This window comes from Brassica napus, chromosome A3, assembly GCF_020379485.1.
Source record: "Brassica napus cultivar Da-Ae chromosome A3, Da-Ae, whole genome shotgun sequence".
Taxonomy (NCBI): Eukaryota; Viridiplantae; Streptophyta; class Magnoliopsida; order Brassicales; family Brassicaceae; genus Brassica; species Brassica napus.
This window is the reverse complement of record NC_063436.1, coordinates 12,229,242-12,256,080: the sequence shown is the minus strand read 5'-3', so window position 1 is coordinate 12,256,080 and position 26,839 is coordinate 12,229,242. Positions and strand designations below refer to the sequence as shown.

General features: G+C 35.1%; 4 protein-coding genes across 11 annotated transcripts; 1 reads left to right on the top strand and 3 right to left on the bottom strand.

Moving 5' to 3' along the window:
• The first annotated feature begins 62 nt into the window (after positions 1 to 62).
• On the top strand, positions 63 to 6,996 carry LOC106438382. 8 transcript variants are annotated; one of them, XM_013879514.3, is made up of 17 exons: positions 66 to 995; positions 1,088 to 1,552; positions 1,642 to 1,752; positions 1,827 to 3,557; positions 3,630 to 3,746; positions 3,858 to 4,040; positions 4,118 to 4,180; positions 4,585 to 4,656; positions 4,749 to 5,000; positions 5,131 to 5,250; positions 5,448 to 5,507; positions 5,618 to 5,658; positions 5,775 to 5,852; positions 5,930 to 6,014; positions 6,109 to 6,254; positions 6,353 to 6,528; positions 6,632 to 6,996. In XM_013879514.3, the coding sequence occupies exons 1-15, from the start codon at positions 159 to 161 to the stop codon at positions 6,232 to 6,234; spliced, it is 4,341 nt and encodes a 1,446-aa protein (XP_013734968.2). In that variant the 5' UTR covers positions 66 to 158; the 3' UTR covers positions 6,235 to 6,254; positions 6,353 to 6,528; positions 6,632 to 6,996. The 8 variants fall into 8 exon arrangements, with proteins under 8 accessions (XP_048631883.1, XP_048631884.1, XP_048631882.1 ...); XM_013879515.3 differs by having other exon boundaries at positions 6,627 to 6,996; XM_048775925.1 differs by having other exon boundaries at positions 64 to 995; positions 3,630 to 4,040; positions 5,607 to 5,658.
• Positions 6,997 to 13,893: 6,897 nt separating this feature from the next.
• Positions 13,894 to 16,346, bottom strand: LOC106438383 (transcription factor UNE10-like). The gene is made up of 6 exons (XM_013879518.3): positions 16,141 to 16,346; positions 15,596 to 16,064; positions 15,377 to 15,472; positions 15,138 to 15,203; positions 14,227 to 14,613; positions 13,894 to 14,151 (listed from the first exon to the last, which is right to left on the bottom strand). Exons 1-6 carry the CDS (start codon positions 16,221 to 16,223, stop codon positions 14,068 to 14,070), a joined length of 1,185 nt encoding a protein of 394 aa, XP_013734972.2. The 5' UTR covers positions 16,224 to 16,346; the 3' UTR covers positions 13,894 to 14,067.
• A 3,208-nt stretch (positions 16,347 to 19,554) lies between these two features.
• LOC106443703 (type III polyketide synthase C) lies at positions 19,555 to 21,091 on the bottom strand. Its single transcript, XM_022716089.2, has 2 exons — positions 20,849 to 21,091; positions 19,555 to 20,733 (listed from the first exon to the last, which is right to left on the bottom strand). Exons 1-2 carry the CDS (start codon positions 21,048 to 21,050, stop codon positions 19,757 to 19,759), a joined length of 1,179 nt encoding a protein of 392 aa, XP_022571810.2. The 5' UTR covers positions 21,051 to 21,091; the 3' UTR covers positions 19,555 to 19,756.
• Positions 21,092 to 21,324: 233 nt separating this feature from the next.
• LOC106438384 (cytochrome P450 711A1) lies at positions 21,325 to 23,927 on the bottom strand. Its single transcript, XM_013879519.3, has 5 exons — positions 23,621 to 23,927; positions 22,891 to 23,043; positions 22,054 to 22,822; positions 21,864 to 21,959; positions 21,325 to 21,797 (listed from the first exon to the last, which is right to left on the bottom strand). The coding sequence occupies exons 1-5, from the start codon at positions 23,863 to 23,865 to the stop codon at positions 21,468 to 21,470; spliced, it is 1,593 nt and encodes a 530-aa protein (XP_013734973.2). The 5' UTR covers positions 23,866 to 23,927; the 3' UTR covers positions 21,325 to 21,467.
• Between the last annotated feature and the right edge of the window lie 2,912 nt (positions 23,928 to 26,839).

Below are 26,839 nucleotides of genomic sequence, written 5' to 3'. Positions count from 1 at the left end.
CAATGGGCCTAAACCCGGAAGAAGGCCCATTAATAATGTGGAAGAGGAAGGTAAGACCCGTTGAAGTGGTATCTGCCGTTCGTGGTGGTTCCGGCGAGCGAGGAAGTCGCTTTGACACACATTTGATTTGGTTAGGTTCGTCGGATCACTAACAGAAGATGGAAAAACGACGCCATCTCTCTTCCAAATTCTCCTCTTCCATGGCCCAGAATCAACTTATCGATTCCCTCACATCTCACATCGCCCTCTACCACTCCAATTCTTCTTCCTCCTCCTCGTCCTCGATAGCTAATAATCCTAGGTCAGCGATCCTCCGATGGTTCTCTTCTCTGAGCGTCCACCAGCGCCTCTCTCACCTCACCTTCGTGGATCCCAAGTTCGTCAAAATTCTGCTCCAGATGCTCGGCTATATCCGCACCAAGGGCCACGGCTCCTTCATCATCCTCCCAGACCTCCCTTCCCTCGACCTTCCCAGTCTCTGCTTCAAGAAGTCTCGTGGATTGATCTCCCGCGTTGCCCTCTCCAACGCCTCCGAGCGTTCCCTTTTCGACTCCACTCGCCTCTTCGGTTCGAAACAAGGGGAGGATTGCTCTTGCTCCCTCGACTCCGTCGTCATGGCCGAGGAGCTTCTTGCGAACGTGGATCACTTCGTGGAGACTATGGACGCTTTATCCAATGGCTCCTTCTTGAGAGGGGAAGAGACTGATCTCGGCTCCTCCGATTGGGTTGAGCTGGAGTGGCTCAAAGCCAAGGGATATTATACCATGGAAGCCTTCATCGCTAATAGGTTAGAGGTAAGCTTGAGATTAGCTTGGTTGAACACCTCCAATGGGAAGAAAAGAGGAATGAAACTCAAAGAGAAATTGAACGCTGCTGCTGCGGCTGCTAATGCTTACTGGAGGACTAAAGCATGTGTTGACTGGTGGCAGAATCTGGAGGCCGCCACACACAAGAAAATCTGGACCTGCTTGCTCGCCAAGTCGGCAAAATCTGTGGTATGTCTGTCTTTTGGAACTTGTATATATAATGCTTGATTGATGACTGTTGTTGGTTTTATCTAAATTTCTCTTGTCACTGCGAAACTCAGATATATGAGATTCTTAGAGAAGCAAATCAAGCATCCCAGGGAGAAATGTGGCTCTTCAGTTTTGGTGCAAGGGAATGCCCTTCTGACATGCTTTTGGAATCAAGGAGACCTAATGCCATTGCCAGTAATCTAAGTGCCTTACACGTGCTTCAAGAATTTGCTTCATTACTCGTCTTATGTCAAAATGGCTTACTTTCAGTACAAAGTGTCTTCTTCAGCTCATTGGCTTCTCTCCCAACCTTGGTTGATTGTATATTAAGAAAACTGCGGGGTTTTCTTATGGTAATCTCGGTTGATTCTGTTAAACTTGAGCTTCTTGAAGAAAATACTCCAAAGTGTTCCAAAAGTTCGTCTTCCAAGCAGAGCTCTGGTTCAACCAGCCGTAAACACAAAGGAAAGTCCGGGAATATGAAAAAGCCAACCCCTGAGGCTAAATCGGATAGAAACATAAATTTGTCCGCTAAGGTACATATTTTCTGTTCCATCCACAGATTTTTTTTTTTTTCATAGCAGTCGTCTGGGAACTTGAATTTGATCTTTGAAGTTATCGCCAGAAAGATCAAGCTAAGTTGGAATCTCACAAAAACAAAGATGCGGTAGAATGCAAGAAAGCTCCTACATCATCAACAATGATCAATTGTTCTAAGGCCTCTGCAGCAAATATGGTGAATTATTTTTATTTCCTCATATTTTGGCTTAACTAGAACTCGGTTTTGAAACTGATTATATATATTATCAGGAAGCTGTCCCAGGATTGGTTGCCGACAAAGGAAGAGCTAAAAAGAAAAGGAGAGACAAGAATAAGAATAAGAATAAAAAGTGTACAAGTTTGGAAAACACCAGGGTAGTGAATGAGTCCGTATTGAATAGTTCAGCCATCGAAAAAGCTCCCGAATGTGAATCAAATTGTACTTCTGCCAAGCAGCTTCCTCAGGAGCATATAGATGCTAAGAGTATTGGAGTTAGCTGTGATAGGAATGGTCCAAGGGAAGGTGCATCTGGGAATGATGCAGTTAAATGTGAGAATTCTGGAGAGGAAGAATTGAACGGAAAGGCTGGAACGTGTGTGATTTCATCAGTTTTGACTTCTACAGATTCTGCCGGTACTTCAAGCTGTGATAACGTGAACTCTCAAAAGTCTTGCTGTCCAGGTGAACGTAAAGACATATTGTCATCGTCTAATGGACGATCCAGAACTCTAGAGGAAGGGGAATCCCAGCGGATCCACCATCAGAGAAGAGAAGCAGCAGGCTATGGTATTGCCTCCAGCAGTTCAGAATTTGTTTCTTATGAGTGGCCTGCTATAGCACCCATGTACTTTCCACATCTTAATTCTCACCTTCCAACTGCCACTGATAGACTGCACCTTGATGTTGGTCACAATTTGCATGCATATGTACGCCAACCTTTCGTGTCAACTGTTCATCATGCTAGGAATCCTTCAATTGAAGGTACCCACAAACAAGTTCTTCCTCGACCCATGCCCATGAGTCTAGATTGGCCTCCCATGGTTCATAGCAATTGCGGCTTGACAACAGCATTCGCTTGCAATTATGATTCTGGAATTCTTGTGGACATTCCTGAACAGAAACATAAGCCCGAGCTAGGGAATGAATGCGAGAATAATTGGATGTTGGAGGAAGATTTTGAGATGCACACTGTTTCTGGAGTAGACTATAATCAATATTTCGGTGGTGGAGTGATGTATTGGAATCCTTCTGAACATCTAGGGACTGGCTTTTCTCGCCCTCCGTCCCTTAGTTCTGATGATAGCTCTTGGGCTTGGCATGAAGCTGAAATGAAGAGGTCGGTTGATGACATGGTTGCGTTTTCGTCTTCTTACAGCGCAAATGGACTAGCTTCTCCAACTTCGGCATCATTCTGTTCCCCTTTTGATCCCTTAGGCCCGGCAAACCAGCCTCTTGGTTATGTTGTGCCAGGTAATGAGATATCTACTAAAGTACTGCAAGCTCCCCCAACAACAAGTGAAGCTGCTGCAGGTGAAGAGGAGGTCTCTGGAACTTTGACTAGTTTATCTGGGGATGTTGAAGGAAATTCTGGAGACTCTTTTCCTTATCCGATTTTGCGGCCTATCATCATCCCAAATATGTCGAAATCTGAATACAAGCGTAGTACAAGGCGCGAGCATCCTCGTATAAAGCGACCACCATCACCTGTAGTACTATGTGTTCCACGTGCTCCTCGTCCACCACCACCTTCACCTGTGAGCAACTCCAGAGCACGGCGAGGTTTCCCAACTGTGAGGTCTGGAAGTTCAAGCCCAAGACATTGGGGTATGAGAGGCTGGTTTCATGACGGTGTAAACTGGGAAGAACCTTGTGGAGCCGAGGTTGTTTTACCCTGGAGGAACAAAAGCCTTGCAGTCAGACCAATCATTCAACCTCTACCTGGGGCCCTCCTTCAAGATCACTTAATTGCAATGTCGCAACTAGGCCGAGACCAGGAGCATGTAAGTAACATCGTAGACCTCTATGTCTACTCTTTCTAAGATGCGTCCATCCTCTAAAATGCTATTTTACAGCCTGATGTGGCCTTCCCTTTGCAACCACCCGAGTTATTGAACTGTCCAACGCAAGGGGAATCTCAATCATTGATACACGGTCTTCTGAATGACGAGATAGATTCTTTCTGCAAGCAGGTAATCACAATACCTTTTTCCCTTCATATACTTCAGTCTTTGAAGTTTATATTTATATTACCTGGGTTGGCAATTATTCGAATCCTTTTGAGTCATATACTGCTCATAAAGGTTGCTGCAGAGAATATGTCCCGCAAACCTTATATCAATTGGGCAATCAAGCGGGTTACCAGATCTCTCCAAGTTCTGTGGCCCAGGTCTAGGACGAACATATTTGGCTCATCTGCAACTGGTTTGGCCCTCCCTTCGAGTGATGTGGACCTTGTGGTTTGTCTTCCTCCAGTGAGAAACTTGGTGAGCAAACTTAATATTGTTCATCTTATGCATTACTTATTGAACTGGAAGTATCTTATACATAATACCCGTCTCAGGAACCTATCAAAGAGGCAGGAATTTTGGAGGGTCGCAATGGTATAAAGGAGACATGCCTTCAGGTATGCTTACTGTGGAAGTCATGTTGCAACAGTTAACAATCATGATTATGTTTTTAAATCTAACTTTATTTTTGTGATCACATTTGTGCTTTTATGTTTGTTTTAGGGGCTAGTCTAATTATTTTCATATATGGACCCATCTTTCTTAAGTATGCTGGTTGCTCATGTCGTGTTGCATATTAGGGAACTGGGATTGCTTTAGTATAGCGGAAGCCTTGTAAAATACTTGATTTGTGAATCATGCTTGAGCCTACTCTCTTCTCTATATTTAATTTTTTATTTGAAGTTACTCTGTTCGTTAAATTGAAGTTACTCTGTTTGTTAAATAAGAGTACCTGAATCTGACAGTTCACTGGTTACATTTTCCGGTTCAATTATCTTTGATATCTTGTTTTGCTATTCAGCATGCAGCCAGGTATCTCGCTAATCAAGAGTGGGTAAAAACTGACTCCCTGAAGGCGGTTGAAAATACAGCTGTAATGTCTCATTTATTAGTGTTTTTATTTTTCACAGTTGTTAGGTACTTTCATCATGCTTTCTCTTATATAATTCGTTAATGCATGCGCAGATACCAATTATCATGCTTGTTGTGGAAGTCCCTTGTGATCTGGTATGCAGTATACAGTCACCAAAAGATGGCCCAGACTGTATCACCGTTGACCAAGACAGCAATAGTAACACTGATATGGTTGGATTTGAAGACTCTGCAGCAGCAAACTCTTTACGGACAAAGGCTGGAAACTTCGCAAATGCAAAATGTGTCCGTCTTGACATCAGTTTCAAAACGCCATCGCATACGGGTCTTCAAACCACACAATTGGTGTTTGTTCTATTCTTCTTTCACAGCAAGATATTTGTTTTTCTTACATTATACCTCTTCTTGTGTATGTATCTTTGCAACCTTTTTACTTTCTTTGGGCTTCTGTTTCCTAAAATGTTCGTTTCTGCAGGTGAAAGATCTGACAGAGCAGTTTCCAGCTGCCACACCACTTGCTTTGGTGTTAAAGCAGTTTTTGGCTGATCGTACCCTGGATCAATCATACTCCGGTGGATTAAGCTCTTATTGCCTGGTGAGCCGTATTCCTTTACATTAAGTAAAACTCTCCTTTCTTTTGGTTTTCAGGTGGTCAGTCTCTGTATATGTAATGCGGATCCTGGTAGTTGGTGTTTGTAAAATTTGATTAGTACCAACCAATGCACCAGCCACCTTATTAATCCATGCTTTCAGATATCTGTTTATGAATCGTAGACTATATGATTACTGCAGGTCTTACTGATTACACGTTTTCTTCAGCATGAGCATCATCTGGGGCGCTCTATCAACCAAGTACTTAGTTTTATTGTTTGCTTATTCTGTAACACAAGTATCTATATTTGTTCAGGTTTCCTTGTTACACTCATGCAGTTATTACTAATTGAAAATAAGTATTTTTGCAGAACATTGGGCGGCTTCTAATGGATTTTCTTTACTTTTTTGGGTCAGTCAAAATTACTGCTTCTCCTTATAAATCTGTTAATTACAGTTATAGATATAGCTCAAGAAGGAGTGTGACGATAACTGGTCTAGTTTTTTTTTTATAAATTTGTTTTGCAGTAATGTTTTTGATCCTCGGCAGATGCGTGTCTCAGTGCAAGGAAGTGGTATCTATAGGAATCGGGAGAGGGGTCATAGGTAAACATCGCGGCTCTGTGAAATACCAACTTGTACACGTTCTGTTATTCACACGTTTGTTGATTATCTGCTCATAGTATTGATCCGATACACATCGATGACCCTCTTTTTCCAACAAATAATGTCGGGAGAAATTGCTTCCGTATACATCAATGTATTAAGGTAAATTGGATCATATTTACATTTTATCAATGCTTTTTTTTTAATCTAAAACATATAGGACTATGGAAAATTTTTGTGATGATTTATTTTGCAGGCATTTTCTGAAGCGTACTCTGTTTTGGAGAATGAGCTCACATGCATTACTAGTTCTAGTGATTCGTGCGAAAAACAGCTATACAAGTTACTTCCAAAAATCATCCCAAGTATCATTTCAGCATAGGAATCGACATGGTGTTTTATGTACGTTTTGCTTCACAGAACTTATCTTGTTGCATTTCATCTAAAGTAGTTCGCTTCTCTGCTGATTGAACCTCAGTTTCTTTTTGTTCAAAATAAAGGTGGTGTACAATGTCTGGAAGTTGCAAAATGCTGATTGATAATGGCGATGATCGCAACTGCCTTGGTTAATTGCGGATTCGAGGCTGGGAAGCTTACTTACACGAGTCCAAATTGTTATTGAAGATAGGCCTCCAGATTTGCTTACATTGTGTTGTTGATGTACGAAAACTACGTGGTAAGTGGATAGTAGTCGAATTCTCTCATGGTGTTTGTAATCTTTATTGTACGAGTGTAGTTTGATGACTCAACTTATCTGTGGTTGGTCGTTTGAAGCATAGGCTTGGTCAGTAGCCTAACCAACCAAGTAAGAAAATGCACTGGTTGAAGCAAAAGAGCCGTATAAATGTTTGAAGACTGGGACAGACTGACAACACGCCTGAGCGGGAGGGGGGAAGCTTTGGGAGGATGGTTGAATCACGGCTCTGATCTGAGGGATGATGTCGCAATTTTAGAAAACTAGTGATATCGAGGTATGGTCAAGCCTATGTCTCTCAACATGAAATTGTTAATTGTGGCGACCGTTTCTTCATTTGATACCCACTGATACTATTGGGGTGAATCGAAGCCTATGTCTATATGTATGATGGCCACATTCCTTTTGTTCCTTCTTTTGCCAAAACAAATAAGGAGATAATTGAATACACTTTGTTGTGCTTCTCATTTTACAACTCAAAGAAAAGAAAAAATGAGAAAAATCGTCGCAATCATGACAAACGGGAACTCCACTGGGAACCCGAAGGAGGTCTTGGGTTTAGGGCTGTGGAAGCCTCTGCTCTTTGATTGTCTTCTTCTGATTTACATTATGCAGAATGAGCAAGAGATGGGAGGACCAATCAACCTAGCCTAGAGCCACTGTTCAAACTGAATCTCTGATGTGAGCTTTATAGAACTGATAATGGGCTTTAAGGCAGCCTATTTCGGGCCCGTCAAGAAAATTCCCCCTAACGTAAGGTAGGGCAATGAGCTGCTACTCTGACCAATTATGTTTCAATAGTGATCTCTCATCAGTTGTCGGTGTGAAAGGAATCGTCTTTTGAATTTATCTTTCTGCGATTCATTGTTTTATAGCTACCACACATGTCACATATCTAATGTTCTCGAATCAGGACAGCTAAATTTATTTATTTGTTTGTGGCAATGATTCAAATCGACGACCTTGCATACAAATTAAAAAAAATATACAATACACTGGTTATTAAAACGTTATAGTTGTTTAGATTTTAATAACAGGTGATAATGGATCAAGTATATAGTAAATGTTTTATCTCACCCATTACATATTGGGTAATTGGGCTCTATAGCTATGAAAAAAAGCATAATTCACCGAGTAACTATTTCCCCTAACAGACATATACACGCTGTTACATATACATATTAATACTGTAATACCCTTATCCTCAACCGGCGTAACCTGCTAAAAAAAATAAAACAAAAATTAATTATTAACTCTACAAAGGTAAATCGTGGCTTACTCGACTTCACATCTTCCCTTTTCACAATTGCCACTGTTGGCCTTCTTCCAAACCACCGATTTTCTCTCCACAATCATCACTGTCGGCCTCCTCTGTGTTTCTTCGACTCCAAGAAGTGTGTTGTAAAGGGGAAATCGTATGTGCTTGTGAAATTGGTTGCGAGAAGAGTTCGTAAGTGTGATCAGCGTGAACGATCACCAGAACCTCATCTCTTTCATATCGGCGATTAGGTTGAGATCTGTTGTAATATTGTAACTTTTCTGTTTTCTAACGTATATTCAATTGTTTCAATTTCATTTCCCCTATTTGGAATAGATTCAGCCCTAGTCTATTCTAAGTTGATAAATCTAACTCAGCGTTTCTGTTGCATATCTGATCTGGTAATCTGAGGTAAACAAATTGATTTAAGGTTGAAATTTTTTGGTTCGTCGTACTCATATGTTTACTGCGAAGGGAGGATAGTAATTATGGAATGAAAAGTCTCTTTTACGATAAATAAGTTTACTTCTCTGTGAAATGGAATATCTTATGGATCTTGTGCTATTTGAAATGGGAAATCTTGGTTTTAAAGATTGGCTACCTGTCATTCCATTCCTCTGCTATTTCTGAAGAATCATATCAGAACTAATATACTATTCGCTTTTCATTCCATCTGACCATATGTTTCATTCCATATATATAAATTCTATATTATATCAGATGGTACAATTCTAAATGCATATGTTACTTCTTTACTCGCATAGGCTATTTGAGATTGACACAACTAAACATATAACCTAAGCATAAAGTAATTCATATACTTGTAGCCTATCTCATATGCTATTATTTCCTTCCAACTTGTAAACGAACGTGTGTCTTCATTTTTATTTTGTTCTTCAGGTTTGTCATGGATGAATTGGAAGGGTAATAGTATTTATATACTACTTTATGAAATGGAATAGATTGTCTTTCCTTCAAATTTAGTTTTTCTCTTATTTGCCATTTTTATTAATATATAATGTATTATTTAGTAAGTTATATTTCATTTGATGCTTGAAAGAGAGGTTTCATCTTGTTCGTTGTTGTTTCATGTTCTATTGATATGAGTTCTGAATTGGTGTATACATATGTTTTATATTAGTCTGTATATGATTTTGTAAAGAGAAATAATATATTGAATTTAAATGGAATAGAATTTATTATGACATCAAATTAAAAAGAATACAATGTGATGTTGAATGATATTTATATGATGTTGTCTCTTGCACCTCTTTTCTCTAATACCGTCAATCTTCATTTCTTTTCGCTACAGTCAATCGAAATTTGGTGTAAGCATTAGCCCATTCCAATTAATCATAGACACTTCAAAATTTGAATAATATATATGCACTATGCTATATTGATTTTTACCTTTTCTATTCTATATGATAAAATTTTGAAATTTGGGTTTAGTTTATGAAAGATTGGGGTTCATATTAGATTAGAGTTTATATTTCCATGTAGGGTTTAGTAATTAGTGGTTAGAGTTTCGTTTATGAAAGATTGGGGTTAACTTTGGATTAGGGTTTATATTTCTGGGATTAGTTGATATGGTTTAGTTTATGTACAATTAAATTGGTTGCGAGAAGAGTTCGTAAGTGTGATCGGCGTGAACGATCACCAGAACCTCATCTCTTTCATATCGGCGATTAGGTTGAGATCTGTTGTAATATTGTAACTTTTCTGTTTTCTAACGTATATTCAATTGTTTCAATTTCATTTCCCCTATTTGGAATAGATTCAGCCCTAGTCTATTCTAAGTTGATAAATCTAACTCAGCGTTTCTGTTGCATATCTGATCTGGTAATCTGAGGTAAACAAATTGATTTAAGGTTGAAATTTTTTGGTTCGTCGTACTCATATGTTTACTGCGAAGGGAGGATAGTAATTATGGAATGAAAAGTCTCTTTTACGATAAATAAGTTTACTTCTCTGTGAGATGGAATATCTTATGGATCTTGTGCTATTTGAAATGGGAAATCTTAGTTTTAAAGATTGGCTACCTGTCATTCCATTCCTCTGCTATTTCTGAAGAATCATATCAGAACTAATATACTATTCGCTTTTCATTCCATCTGACCATATGTTTCATTCCATATATATAAATTCTATATTATATCAGATGTTACAATTCTAAATGCATATGTTACTTCTTTACTCGCATAGGCTATTTGAGATTGACACAACTAAACATATAACCTAAGCATAAAGTAATTCATATACTTGTAGCCTATCTCATATGCTATTATTTCCTTCCAACTTGTAAACGAACGTGTGTCTTCATTTTTATTTTGTTCTTCAGGTTTGTCATGGATGAGTTGGAAGGGTAATAGTATTTATATACTACTTTATGAAATGGAATAGATTGTCTTTCCTTCAAATTTGGTTTTTCTCTTATTTGCCATTTTTATTAATATATAATGTATTATTTAGTAAGTTATATTTCATTTGATGCTTGAAAGAGAGGTTTCATCTTGTTCGTTGTTGTTTCATGTTCTATTGATATGAGTTCTGAATTGGTGTATACATATGTTTTATATTAGTCTGTATATGATTTTGTAAAGAGAAATAATATATTGAATTTAAATGGAATAGAATTTATTATGACAACAAATTAAAAAGAATACAATGTGATGTTGAATGATATTTATATGATGTTGTCTCTTGCACCTCTTTTCTCTAATACCGTCAATCTTCATTTCTTTTCGCTACAGTCAATCGAAATTTGGTGTAAGCATTAGCCCATTCCAATTAATCATAGACACTTCAAAATTTGAATAATATATATGCACTATGCTATATTGATTTTTACCTTTTCTATTCTATATGATAAAATTTTGAAATTTGGGTTTAGTTTATGAAAGATTGGGGTTCATATTAGATTAGAGTTTATATTTCCATGTAGGGTTTAGTAATTAGTGGTTAGAGTTTCGTTTATGAAAGATTGGGGTTAACTTTGGATTAGGGTTTATATTTCTGGGATTAGTTGATATGGTTTAGTTTATGTACAATTACATTGGGGCAAACATTACCATTTTTCATGAAGATATATCCATATCAACATTTGAGAAATATATTAAGATGATCTTTAGATAGCAACTATATATTCACCTTTTCTATTTTATATGCTCATGTAGAATGGAAATGCATGTTACTTGTATTTCGAAATTTGGATTTAATTTATGAAAGATTGGGGTTGACATTAGAGTTGGGGCATTAGATTAGGGTTTATATTTCCATGTAGGATTTAGTATTAGTGGCGAGGGTTTAGTTTATGAAAGATTGGAGTTGACATTGAATTAGGGTTTATATTTCCGTGTAGGGTTTAGTGATTAGTTGATAGGGTTTAGTTTATGTACGATTGGAATTGACATTGGGGCAAGCATTACCACCTTCCATGAAGGCATAGCCATATCAACATTTGAGTTTAGTGTAAGCATTACCACATTCCTTGCAATCACAAACACTTCAAAATTTGAACAATATATTTGTATTTGTTATATCGTTTGTCACATTTTCTATTCTATATGTACATGTAGAATAGAAATGAATATTACTTGTATTTCGAAATTTGAGTTTAGTTTACGAAAGATTGGGATTGATATTGGATTAGGGTTTATAAATTCTCAACCTCATTGCTTTGAGTTTCTTCAGATTGACTTGCATTGATAAGAAGATGGAATACAACATTTATTGATACAACTACTAATTTACACCATTTGTTTAACTCCACACAGTAAAAATATCTTTACTAACTCCACATGTTTACGTGGCTTCCTCCTACTCTTTAATATGGAGTAGCTGTAAGCCATTGTCATTAATTATGTCACCATCTCTCCCCAACCGTAGAAGTCATTGTCTTTGTAAGTGATTATATTGGTAAATTACATTCCCAAGTTTATATTCTATATTGTTCATGTGGCATGAAACATACACTCATATAAATTTGATGGTTTGTATCATGTTGTTGCATTCAAAGGGTTTTGGTTGACCAGGGCCAAGCCTCACGTCCATGTTGTTATATTAGACGTATCCCACGCTATATGTACCCGTCTCTTCATCCAACCCCATGTACGGTACTTTCTAACTCCCACACAACTCTAGCTATGATATTGTTGTATACCATATGGAATAGTTCGGTTCTAAATAGTAACTGTTGATTTTGCCTATCTGAAGCTGGCAAAATGAGTATTTGGCTTTTATTTGGGTAAAGTACTACGTTCTTTCCTTGCGTCATACACATTTCAACTGTACCCAAAGTATTTATATGCTCTTTCAATTGGAACTACATTTATAAGGATACTATTCGCCTTATACTACGTAGTATGGACCTTCTATAATTGGTATAGAATACACTTGTTTCATTGTCGTCAATTCGCCGTTTGTTTTTGGTACACTTACGATCTTTATCTACTCATATATCTGCATCCTCTTTCATAATGTGTTGAATACATCTCTGTCACGCGCTCCGTATGTTTTTGTGATTGTTACGGTGCGACGCAAATCCACCACGTCGTTTACTTTGTAATATGAAACCTGTGACCTATTACTTTAAAGGGCATAACCGGGTGAGAAGAAGCACAAAAGCCTGACAATGAATTATGTCAAAATCATCACTACTTCCTTAATTTATCATCAAAAAATGGCTATTTCGCCAATTAGCCCTTACATATTTCATATAAACATTTCAGATTTATTTGTAAATGGATCCAAATGCCTGTCCCTTCACTCCTTTTGATTAACATCGCGTCGCAAGTCACAACCACCGTTTAGTTGGGGTGATTCGTATATTTTGGGAGTATATAATAACATACATAACTATCAAACCAACTGGTGTTGACCTTTGCTGTTAGCTGATTTGATTCAACTCTTTTTGGAATAAATAAAATAAAATTTCAGAACAGCTGTTCAATAGTAAAATGACAGGTGGATCTAGGGGTTTGTCGTAATGACGATTGATTGATTATTATTTTTTATATTTTCTATATAAAAATATAATTATGTATACACTTAATTATATTTCAACCAATAAAAAATAAATTGTAAAAAAAATTAATAAATTTTGCTGAAAGTTAAAAACGACACTTATTTTGTTACGAAAAATTTGTTTACAACTACGCTTAATATGAAACAGAGAGAGAACTACTTCACATTTATTTGAAGTCACTTTTGCTTATTAATAATTAGATTTCGTTTACAAACGTGTGGTTATAGTCTGGGACAAGTTGACCTGTTGACACCCAATCATTTACAACACCTTTACAAATACAAATATTATCATCAAATTATTGTGGAATTTTGCAGACAAAGCATATGCCCTTGCGTTTCCTTCGATTTGGTTTTTATACTTATTCGTGGTGTCATAATTAATTCGTAAAACCGAAGGATTTTAAATACTGTAAGTAGGGCCGGGAACGGATCGAATAGTACTATATTTTTTAGTATTTATGATTTACTTCATATTTTAGTTTTCGATTTGTTTTGCTTCGTAAAAATACATATATCCAGTTTTCTGGATATCCAGAAATTTTTTTGATATTTACGAATATTTCAATACAAGTTTAAAAAAAAATATATCAAATTATTTTTTTAGAAATATCTTTTACATGATAAAAATAAGTAAAAAATAATGAAACTATATGTTTTATCAAATTTTAAAATTAATATTTTTTTCTCATAAAAAATGTTTTTATAAAAATGTAGTTTTGTATAAAGATTTATATGTTAAATAGTTATATAAGATTATACATTTAAAAATATATATTTAATCGTAGATATACATCTGTTTGTACAAAAGTTGAAGCATATTGAATATTCATCTCTAATTTTTTTTAGTATTTGTGATTTGTTTCGGTTTTAACGGATATTGATTTTTTTAATATTTGATTTGCTTCGGAGACTTACGGATATCCGAATTTTTCGGATCGAATCGAAATAAATAATAAATCGAATCAAATTTAACGGATAAAATGTCCAACCCTAACTGTAAGGATACTGAAACCACCACTTATCAAAAAAGAAGTAGCGCGTCGCTTATGGGTCTAGAGTGAGGTTACAAATTCGAATCTCGGATGATATTCAGATACAACCTGATCCTTTTTAGGGGCTTTAAAAGGTAAATCATAGTCATGTGTAGCCTATACATACAAATTAAAATACAATGGAATATGCATTTATTGTCAATATGTATTACACATATGTAGACGTAAGGTCGAAATAATATATCATTTTGGATTTGAAGGAGGAAGTTGTTGCTGCATTTGCTGATATAACGCAGCCATCCTACTATATGCTTCCATCGTCGTTGGCTGCATGTCAATGCTTCATTAAATTTAAACAAAAATGAAGTATAAAAGTTTTATATAAAACAAAAGTTGTATAACCTGCGAGGAGCATGCAAGAAAGGCTGACATAGGATCGGGGATAAGAGGAGACTGAAATCGAGGGTCAGTGGAAGAGGAGGCATCCCATGATGTAGAAGTCATGGGCACGAATGGGTTCTGCATCATGTTGGCATGGATATTAGGAGCCATTGCAGTAGCAGCTCGGTTCATAGAACTAAGGTCGACAAGACCTAGACCGGGCATCCCCATGCGAAGCCCTAAGCCCATGGAACTGGACATGAGATTTAGTTGAAGTTGTTGTTGTTGCTGCTGCATGGACATGGGAAGCATCATGGAGGGCATGTTCATTCTGCTCATCATGCACACTTGTGCTTGGAGTTGCTTCAAGTACTCTATCACTTCATCCAACATGGACGCTTTATCCGTCTGGTTCCAAATTGTAACTTATCAAACCATTCACTCCTTTTGATGTATTATTTAACCAAACCAACTCAAGGGATGATCGATGAACACATGTCTACAATAATAATAGTACACTATACATATGTAATGTAGATTGTGTTAATTGATTGTATTGGTTGAATTTTGATTGACAGCCAAAAGGTGGCATATAGTAATTAAGGGCATATGAATGGACCAATTGGCCGGAGAAAGTCGTAAAGAGATGTAAAATCAGTTTTTCTGGGCCAAACAAATAAGAGAGATCGATCATAAGTGTGTGGAGTAAAATCACCGTATGAGGTCCATTTCTTTATATACATTCATTTTCCTTTGGTCTACCACCCTTCTTATCCCCTCTAGGTATTTTCGTACCTACTTTATTGATAGTATTTTTTTATTATTGTATATTATTACGCACGTATACTCATATAAACTTGATTTAGCAGTTGACCAAAAGAAGAGAAAATAATAATTTAACGACAGTTTATGATGCATGTAAAATGAGGTACCTTGCTGGAATTGGGAACTAGTTTCTGCAACGTCTTCATCCTTTGATTGATCTTATCTCTCCTCTTCTGCAATAAAACCAATCAAGAGACAATCACCAGTGTTTAATTAATGAATATTAACTGAAATTCCATTCCTATACAAAGAAACCATTAACTATGAAACACTAGTCCACGAATAACAATATAATTTTTCCTCTCAAAATAAATAAATAAGATGGTTGAAGGAGTGAATGAATTACACGTTCGGATTGGTTGTGAATAGCAGCGGCTCTGCTTCTCTTGGTTGAAGCTGATGATTTTCTTCCCGTGTGCTTTTCTTCTTCTTCTTCCTCCACCTATATATATATATATATATATATATATATAGCGTTGTAATTCAAAAATATTTTTTTAAAAGTGATATATAATAAATTAATTAGAAGGAATAAGTTATAATAATAAAATGAGAAAATAATTGCCTGTAGGCGGCTGTGGCAGACGGAGTCATGATCGTCGATGTTGGTGGTTTTGGTGAAAGGCTTCCCGCCGGAGCTGGAGTTATCATCCAGCGATGTTGAGGTGAAGCTGTAGGTGTCAATGGTCAGGCGCTGGCTCCCGCTCGCGCTCCACTCGGGCGCCACTCTGACTCGTTTCCCACCATCCATGGGATGACCATCGCTACACGAGCCCACGCCGGTGGCGGGCTGGCTCTGCTGCTCGGGGACAAGCGCGTCCATGCCGACCCTGGAATAGCGGTGGTGGAACGATGGGACAAGCTCATCGGTGGGCTTAGGGTTATGGAAGCGAGTAGCTTGGTCCACTATTGACTCCAACGTTCCACCGGCGCCAGTGGAGTATTTTAACGGAGCAGGCACCCGCGGTGGACATAACCCGTGCAACCCTAGTTGCCCGTTCTCCCACGTCAGCTCGGCTACCTCATAGTCTAGCCTGCACAAGACATAGATAGACTATAGTTAATTATTACATATTGAGGCCAATAATATACTGATAAAATGGTACATACATGGGGATATCTGCAGCTTTAGTGGAGCGGACGGTGGCCGCCGGAGTATCATCGATGTGGTAGTTTGGAACACGCTGGCTCATCCTGAAGCTGACTTGTGTATATATTGCTATTATCAAATTTAGGAGATATTATGTTGTTGAGATGTTCTCTTTCTTATATTCTTTTTTGTTATGTAAACTTTTTGTAGCAATGGAGGAGTGGGGACATATACTTGACTAGTTAACCATATATATAGGTAATTTTCTTGTGTTTACCCCTTTGTTTTTTTTCACATTCCATATTTTTTTTAAAGAAACAAAATAATAAGAATTTGCTAAGTTATATTATGTTTTTAAAATTAAAACATAAAAAATAAAAAATTGTAATATTTGCCAAATTACATTTTAATATTTTTAACATCGTCAACAAAACACTAAACCCTAAATACTACCATGAACTCTTGAGTAAACCCTCAATCCTTTAGGTTTAGGATTTATCCAAGGATTTAGGGTTTGTGATTAATGATCTAGTGTTTTTAAGATTTAATATTTAGTGTTTTTGTGATTTGAGATTTAAGTTCGAAGAGGTTTACGGTTTATCCAAGGGTTTAGGGTTTAGTATTTAGGGTTTATGTTTTGTTCACGATGTTAAAAATGTTTTCTTTAATTATATTTTTTAGCGACTATTACTATTTTTTATTTATTTTTATTTTTTATTTTAAAAATATAATATAACTTTTTTTTAAAGATATAGAATATAAAATAACAAAATATTATTGATTGATGAACCTATAATTTCACCTAGAGGGTGAATCCAAGAAAAAATCTATATATAGCCTAGGTCCCTTCAGTTAAAGGGGAGTTTGAACTAGATCGTCCTAATTAATCTCTCTCTAGGTATGGAATCAAGTAATGTTTTTAAACCCGACCCGGACAGTGAACCGGATGACTTACCGGGTTGCTGGGTCACTGGGTCGACCGCGGATGAACCGCGGGTTAAAAAATGAATTAATTTTTTATATAATAATATATTATCTATGAAAATAAATACATAAAAACTAAAGTTTAATATTTTCTAAAAAAATTTTAAAACATAAAATAATAGTTTGGATATGTATATATTTTATGTTTAAAAAATATTTAGAAAACACTTAACTTTAGTTTTTATATTTTTATTTTCATTTGACGTACAAAATATCAAAAAATTGTTTAGACTATTTAAAATTTTATGTAACAAAGTAAGAATTATGACATCTGAAAAAATCAAGATATATAAATTATAAAAATTTAAATGTCTAATTGAATAATAAACTAAACTTCAAATTCAAAATAAACTACAAGTTAAACATCATTGTAATAAATTGTCAATAACGGAAATAAACTAACACCAAATCACATAAACTAATTTTGGTTCTCTCTACCATCGTTCACTTCATTTTCTTTAAGTAGTATAGTGAAATCTTCATCAAAATCTAAAAATCATAATATAAAACTGAAAAAAGAAAAACTAATTTTTTTTACAGCACCTAACTTCTTAATTAGAAACTTAGAATATAAAACATAATCTAAAAACTAAAAAAAAGTTATTTATTGGTTCAACCGGTGGTTCAACCGGTATTGGATTCCGGGTTTTAGTGGATTTTTGCGGGTTTTTGCGGGTTTCTAAATATTGAGTTTTTCACAAAACCCAAACCGGATTTTTTCTGGGTCACCGGGTTTAGCGGTTCAACCGCGGGTCCGAGTCGGGTTTCAAAACACTGGAATCAACCATTGGTAATATCTCATGACACGACGTAGAGGAATTTTAAGCATATTGTATAGTAACAATTCCTCTAAATTGAACTACAACTATTTTAGGAGAATTTTCCAAAATAATCCAAAATATGAAATAAAATGAAAATATATACCACATATTCAAATGCAAGAGTAACATAAATTTGTGAAATTATAACTATCTTTTTATGACAAAAAAAATTAAACATATTTTGACGATTATACCCTAAAAATCTACACGAAACAATGAATCTTGTGAGAAAATTTCTGAGAAGAAATATATTTATGACCTTAATTTTATTTTAAATTATAAAAGTTAGAAAATAATTTAGTGGAAAATAAATTAAATATTGTCAATATAAAAAATTATGAATCCTGTAATAAAAAATTAATATAAATTAATATTGTATTTTCAGGATTAGATTTGGATTATTAAATATCTTTTGAAATGTTAATTTAATGCATAAGTGTTCAATTGTGTATACATTAAACACTTTAAAAGGTGATTTTATGTTGTAGTGAAGGGTTTACTGATACTTAGTTCAATTATTTGATTTTAGAGTTTAGGATTAGGTGACTTTCTGAAGAAGCCTGTGAAACGATCACATTAAGTCGAATTTATAGTTTTGTTCAAATCTAACACGAACAAAAATATTCATGTAAAATCTATAGATCTACCTCCTAAGAGGAGGATATGAAAACCGCGTAATGAAAAACTTGTAAAAACGATAAAAATTGTAAGAAAAAGATGAGACAAATAGATCATAAGCAATTGATACAAGGTTTGGTGTTTTCAATTTTAAATAGACTAGAGTTAAAGAAAAAAATATTATATTGTTGTTGCAGCATTTTAGAGAGAGAAAATGCATAGATCTTTTTATATAAATTTTAATTATGTTAAAAGTTTTTAGGGGTAGAAGACTTCATGGATCACGAAGTCTACTTACTCATGGAAATATACACAAGTAGACTTCAGATGAAGTAATCTACACCATGAATTTTAAGTAAATTATTGTTTGGTTAGAATTTATTGATTATTTTTGGTTATATCTAAACTGAAGATAAAATTTACGGTTACGTAAATACTTTTTGATTTGGCAGATTTTCTTTAAGAAATCCACTAACCCTAAACTTACTATATTTCCATTCATTCACATCAAGATATCATAAATGTTTAGAATCCATATTATATAAGGAGATATTGCTTTTACTAATTTGAACTTGTTGGAAGATTTCTTTAACAAATTTTCTATCCCCCATACTTTAAAATTAAATATTTGAACTAGCTAGATAACAATAACCTGCACACTAAACAAAAAATCAACCTTTAAAGTGCTTACTAGATACACAATTTACACTTATATGTCAAAGTAATATATTTTTTTTGAAAATATGTCAAAGTAATATATTTAAAATTTTAAAAATAAAATACAAACATTACTTGAACATGTGTTAACTAACTCCAACAAATAGACAAATATGATATACCATCTATATTTTTCTACCTACTTCATTTCATCTACTTCAAATATTCAGATTTATTAAATAATTTATAATTATTTATATTTACATACTTTTAATATCAAAATAAATTTTCACAATTTTATAAATTAGTTATAAGATTAAATTCATAAGCATACTTTTTCAGGAGACTTCATCGTTTCATGTAGACTTCTCAATGTTATAATCGTAAATGTACTTTCAAATATATTTTTTGGTCATAACAATTAAAGTCACTCATAATAAATTGATTTCTTAAATAATACTACAAAGATTTATTCGAAAGCAAAAGAGACTGTTTTATTTATTTGTTCTTACTTCTAGTTAATCACATATGTCGGGTCCATAGCCAGTAGCCACATTTAGAGGCTCCTCATGAGAAATCCCTCGAATGTAATTCCCGGTCCGAAGGCTAAACCCAGACCCCACTCTTCTCCACTTCTGCCTTTCTTCTCAAGCTCATCTCTTACTTTGTCCATTATGTAGAAGATGGTGTTGCTGCTTGCGTTCCCATAATCCACCAACGCCTGTCTGCTGCATTCCAACTTCTCTGGTTTCAGCTTCAGTTTCGTCTCTAGCCCGTTCAGGATGGCCGGTCCACCGGGATGAACGGCCCAGAACAGGTCATTCAACTCCAATGAACCAGAGCCAGCCTTTGCCACCAGCTTCTTGCAGAACTCCTCTATGTTATCTTCGATCTTCTGAGGTAGTTCTCTTCCTAGCTTGAAGCTTATGCCCTCCTCAGACAACCGCCCATCAATCACCCCCTGCGTTCCTGGTAGGAACTGCTGCAGCGCATAGTGAAGCTCCATGAAGGGACTTTCTGACTCTGTAGGGTCTGCTCCGATGATCAGGGCAGCTGCTCCGTCTCCAAAGAGAGCAGCCCCGACTAAGTCGTAAGGGCGAGCTTTGTTGGGGGGACGGAACCCAAGAACCATAGTCTCGGAGGTGGTGAGCAGCACCCGGCTCCCCGGGTTGTTCTCAGCAATGTCCTTGGCCACGCGCATCCCACTCACACCTCCGTAGCATCCCAGAAAATAAAACATCACCCTCTGCACCTCGTTGCTAAGTCCCAGTTGTGCCGAGAGGTAAAGGTCACCCCCGGGCAAACGGAACTCACTGGAGGAAACATAGACAAGATGAGTGATATCTTCCACTCCCCTTCCCCATTCCTTGATGCAAGCCAAGCTCGCTTCATATGCCATCTGCACAACCGCCTCGTTTGCGATCTCAAGCCTCTGTTTGATGGTTGGGGAACCTTCGGTTGCTAGCTCAGGGTATTTTTGCATCGTCTCGCTAGACATGACGGTGTAGCGTGTCTTCACAGTTGTGGTTTTACCTAACACCACCAAGCCATATCACGTATTATGCTTACTATATATCCATATACAAGGGCGGACGTAAAAGGTTGAAAAAGAAAGTAGAGGGAAATTAAAAAAAATGATGAATGTTACACAAGTGTTGCAGCTTCTCTTTGATAGAGGGGTCATCGCATTTTATTTCACGGAGATACTCCTCCACGAGATTCTCTTGAGAGACTACATTGCTGGGGAAGGCCTTACCGAGAGCAAGCACAGTTGCCTTTCCTTGATTGGCAACACGTCTTGTACTTTGGGCTATTTCCTTTTGTTTTGCTACCCTTCCGGTGGCCAACATTATTTTTGTCAGGTTTCACAACACAAAGAATTAGTGAACTTTTAATTTATGGACTGTGGAGAGTTAAATAGAAGAAGAAAAACGGGTTAGTAGAAAATGTGGATGGTGTGTTTGTAACAAACACAGACAAAAACCCTAAATAAAATCAAGAATACACTTTGAATGATCCTTCAAATTTCACAAACGAAACTCCTCTAGGACGCACTTTTTGTACAGCTGAGATTGAGTGATGAAGTGACAGACATTCTTAGATTCATATCAATTGCCTTAGAAAAGTTTCAACAGCTTGTTGTTGTCTGTGTATGTTATATATATATATTTTTCCTCTGAAACTACATTGGAGTTTTTGATGAATTTTAAATATAAAAATTCGGTTTTTCACATTTATTTCATCATGCTGCTCTCAGTATTATAGAATTAGAATCTTTTGATGGCTCTGAGCTTAACACCATTCTTGAAGCTGAGGATTACACCATAATCAAGCTGCAGTGGTTTCTCCATATCTGGAGAATGTCTAAAAATGTAATTACGGTAGAGATGCAACAAGGTGAGTTTGATCTCTTGCAGGGCAAATCTTTGTCCAACACAGGCTCGTGGACCAATGCCAAACGGGATGAAAGCATATGGATGTCTAAGTTTCTCCTCTTCTCCGTTAGGATAAAATCTCTCCGGCTTGAACTTTTCTGGATCTGGAAAGTTTTTGGGGTCCTTTGCTAGAACTCCTAGTGCCAACCAAACCCATGTCCCCTAAAACAACAATAACAAGGTAAGTTTTTGTGAATGGAAACAACAATAACAAGGTAAGTTGATTACCTTGGGAAGTAGGTAACCTCCTATCTCCACTTCTTTTGCTGTTTCCCTTGCAACCAATGGGGAAACCATGTAGAATCTCATAGCCTCTTTGATGACCTACAAAGAAGGAAAAGCAAAAAAAAAAAAAAAAAACATGCATTCAAAATTTCTAATAAAATCAACTTTCCAGGTTTTTTGTAGAAAAAAGCACCTGATCAAGGTATGGAAACTTGTATTTTAGATCATGGGAAGTTGGGATCAGATCACGTCCTCCAAACTCGTCAATCTCTTGAAGCAGACGTTTCTCAACTTCAAGATGACCAGATACTAAGTAGAGAACAGAGGATAAGGTGAAAGCAGTGGTGGCGGAGCCAGCAAGAAGATGCTCATAAGTCACAGCGCTAATATAATCAGGGGTAAAGATGCTCTTGGCAAAAGAGTCCAACTCTCTAGCTTTCAAAATCAATGACAAGAAATCTTTTGAGTCAGTATCTCTCTCCTTGGCTCGCTTTGACACAATCTCATTGAGTTGTCCACTAAGTCTCGTGTTAGCCTTCTCCACTCTCCAGTCCATAGTTCCTGGTATTCTCTTCAAAATCTGCCTGAACGGCTCTTGTAAGATGGGAATCAGTAAGCCTAAGATGATGGAGACTGAGCCAGACAAATCCATCTTGAGCTGTGTTGTGGAGTACACATGCTGGTTTATGAAATCAGTAACCTCTACATTGCTGCTATCTGCTGAATCTTCTTTAATTGTTTTTTTACCCGAGAGGCCGAAATCCACTCCAAAAGCAGCTTGTCCGATGATATCTGTGGTTAGCTTGAGGAAGAGATTGGAGATTACGATATCTTCTGGTTCAGAGTCAAGGTTATGAGTAGCACGAGTGATGAAATTTTGCATTGTTGGGATAAGACTTGTCAAATGTGAAGGCTGGTAGAGAGATAAGATGGTGTTTCTCATCTTAGACCATCTCTTGTCCCTGTCAAAAGATCCATACATCATTAATAGTTATAGAAGAAGAGTTGGTTCTAGTCAAGAAGCGTATACCTGGTGAAGAAGAGACCTTTCTGGTGAAGAGGAGAGGCTGAGATTGGAGAAGGAATACTTCTGTTCGGAATATCTTTGAACTTTTTTATCCCTACTTCTCTGCAAAGCTCTGCTTCTGCAACTACTATCAATGGTTGCCTCCCCATCTGAAATCTGTATTTTTGATACATTTATTTTTTAATAGATTACCCTTTCATTATACTTTTATTATAAGTTTCTGTCTGTCTTTTCTTATAATCAGTTGCGTTCATCTTTTCTTTTCCCCAAAACACTTTGTGTTCACTAATCAGGAAATGCCTAACAACAGCCATAAGAGATTGTAATACAAACCAAACCGAATTGACTCTAAACAAAAATGTTTAAACTGAACTCAAACTCAATTATATTTGTTTCGTTTTACAATTTTACAGCATAGAGATAATGAAAAAGGCGATTTTATTGCAGCTGAACCAAACTGAACTGAATAAGCTAAAATTTACTAGAACTGTATATTGTTTGACTATCCGTGTTGTAAAATAAATGGTATCATATTAATACATATAACATTAATTGTTTAACTATTTAAAATGATTAAGTTGTTTTTATTGTAAATCAAACTGAACCAAAATCCAAATATCCCGAAATTACATTAAATCACACAAAAGAATTACAAACCACTATGGTCTCAGTTTAGGGGGTAAAACACCCATAACAACTATGAATCAAGAGAGAGGGAGAGAGAGAAGTGGACCTGAAGATAGGGCCATAGTGCTTGGCAAGAACGGAGAAGACGTCAGGGCCGTACTTAGCCAGCATGGGCAAGTGGCCAACAAGAGGCATAGCGGTTGGACCGGGGACATTGAGTACGGACCAGGAAGGTCGGTACAAGTAGAGGACAATAACCACAACCGCTATAAAACTCAAGAATGGAACAACAGCTTTGTTTTGTACCAAGAATAGATCAAGAACTTCCCACCATAAATGTTGCGTCTTCATCTCTCTAACCTCTAAAGTTCTCTCTATATTTTTCTTTTTAATGTCTGCTGGTTCTGGTGGGTGGTTCACTAATTTATACTTTTATAGTATTTGATGTGCTTTTTGAAAAGTTGGTTCTACATTCATTCCACTATCCCACCATTAGAATAGCTGGAAACTATTTTGCAAAAGACAAAATGTTTTGAAATTATTTGTCAAATTATCATCTATACAACTGAGTGTTTGTAATGAAGGGTGTTTTATCTGGTAAAACCGAATCTAGCCGAAATAAAAAAAATGTTATTTGGAGTTGGTAATACCAATAAAACCAAATGTTCGTTATTTTTAAAAAAAAATGCAGACATACATAATTTTCCTATATAAATTGAATAAACTGAAAAATCTATTATCTAAAATATAGAAGTATAGTTATATGTAAATTATATAATACAATTGATCATATCTATACATATAAATTTATTTTATTGGGATGATCTTCATATTTAAAATGGTAATTTTCATAATTTGTTATTATTAAGGTAAAAAAAATTTTAATTTCTTTCATCAAATTAAATAAAATTTATTTTTATTGGCATATATGTTTGCTAAACTTTAGTTATGTAATAATATTATTCTCTCCAAACCATCCAAATCTCACAAGTGAATAGAAAGTACGGATCTATATTGGATCTCACTTGGATCGCCCATCTATCTTCCTACTAAATTTTTCTTATTTTTATTTTATGAAACTATCTTAAATATTAACTTTTTATTCACCAATTATTTTTCTTCATTAAATAAATTAAAAGAAATATATTTTTATTGTTGGCTTGTAGCCCTAGTCTTTTAGCTTTTTTATTTTGGGTCTTTAAAATTTAGAGTACTGAAAATATTTTTAAGTTTTAATAAATCCAATTTCTAATCATATATACTAAAATTCACAAAGTGTTTAAAAAATCAATATAGCTATGATTTTGGTATAAAACTGAATAAACCAAAAGTATATAAAAGAACCAAACCAACATAAATGTGGCTTTAATATAGTAGCTAATTCTTATAAATTGAAATACCAAAATACCAAAAAAGCGAATCAAAATCGAACCAAAACTTAAATTGAACATATTTCATATTGAATTTTAAAGTTCTCTTTGTCAATATCTTTATTAATTAGGATGTATTCGGAAACTATTAATAATGCAATCTAGTATATAATTAAATATATCACTTTATAATATGAAAATAAGTCGAATGATTACGTCGCTACATGCGCCATAACGAAAGTTCTCAAATGCTCTCCGAAGAGAATTATGATGTTAAACATTGATTCTGGAAAAAAATATTAGTTCTTTCTTTGTGGAACTATGATGTCATTCATTAAAATGTTGGGTTGGTTTCCAGATAATGACACATTGTCACAAATAGCTATCGCATTCTCAGCTAAAAAGTATATGAAAATAAAGAGAAAGAAAAGTTTATATTTAAAAAACAGTTTACTTGGAATTTGTTGGAAATAAAATCTCATATTGGAAATATTAAAGGGATCTAAGTTATATATAAAAAATGTGAACCATTTCAGTTACCGCCAATTGATTTTAAGTTCATAGCTCAGGAAACATATCATGGTATCAAAGCGGAACTACCGAAACACTTAGATAATAGAAAGAAAATTTGTCTTTATCAATTGTTATTGTAGTTGACAATATTTATCAGTTGGTGATCTAAATTTCTATCCTATCGCTATCAGTAAAAATATTATACTTGAGTATGTCTTAGATTGGTTTATATGGGTTGCAAAACCACAAAAGAAAAATAAATGCCGAGTTTATGGAAAAGAATAACAATTGGTCAAAAATTATTCAGAAATTGTAATTTTAATTAATTTATCAAATATTAAGTTAGAGGCTATACTGTAGTAGGTCATTGCATCTAAACATTTTGAATGTTTTTTTTTTTTGAAAAAGGGCTAAACATTTTGAATGTTTAAAGTTGTATAAACTTTAACTTCATAAAAATCTTTTTAAAGTATCGGTCATTGTTTAGCATCTCCACCCATCGCTGTACAGCATGTACTCATCGTTGCACTTGCAAGTGCTTGTAGATGTCAAGGGGAGTTTACCGTCCACTGGAGTAAGCTAAGCTTCTATTATTTCTAGTTTTAGTTTGCTTTTTATTCCACTTTTCCCTCTTTCTTTTTGGGTCTCTCCTTTTTCAGTTGAAATAATAATTGATGATTATTTGAATATTTGTTAGTATTTTTAATAGGGAAAAAGAAATGGCTATCTACGGAGGAAATGATCTCAAGTTTGGACTTTGGAATTTTAACTGTAAAGGTATTATGAAATTGTGGGTCTTAAAGTCCACACTATGTATTTGAGAGTGTATATTTATGTAAATTAGAAAAAAAAAAGGATACAAACTCCAAAGAACAACATATATAACTATATATGCCCTGACTGGTTGAAATGCACGCATGTGAGTGCGATTGCGGAAGTTTATGGACGTGGATGAATGCGGTTTCTAGTGTTCTTATGCAATTTTTATGATTAGTACATCGGCTAAAATTGTTGTATTTGCGAAATATTTATGACTGGTTAATTATGCAATAATGTTATTTTTTAATAATAAATTACCAATATTAACACATTATAACATTATAAAAATATGAAAACATATTATTATGATAAAATAAAATAGTTATTAATATAATATAATTAAAAATAATATTACGTTTATTTATTTAGTTCATATGAAAGTTATAATTTCAATAAAATTAGATTTATATTAGAACATTTAAGAGAATATTTTGTTTCATTTATATATGTATATTTATATATATATATATATATGTATTAATGTTTAAAAATTATAACAAATATTCTGGGTTAAAAGTTTTTATAAAATAAAGCATGATACTGTTAGTGAATAAATTATTAAAAAATTGATATATTTTTAACTTATATTATTTCAATTTTAAAATTTAAACATTGCAGAGATA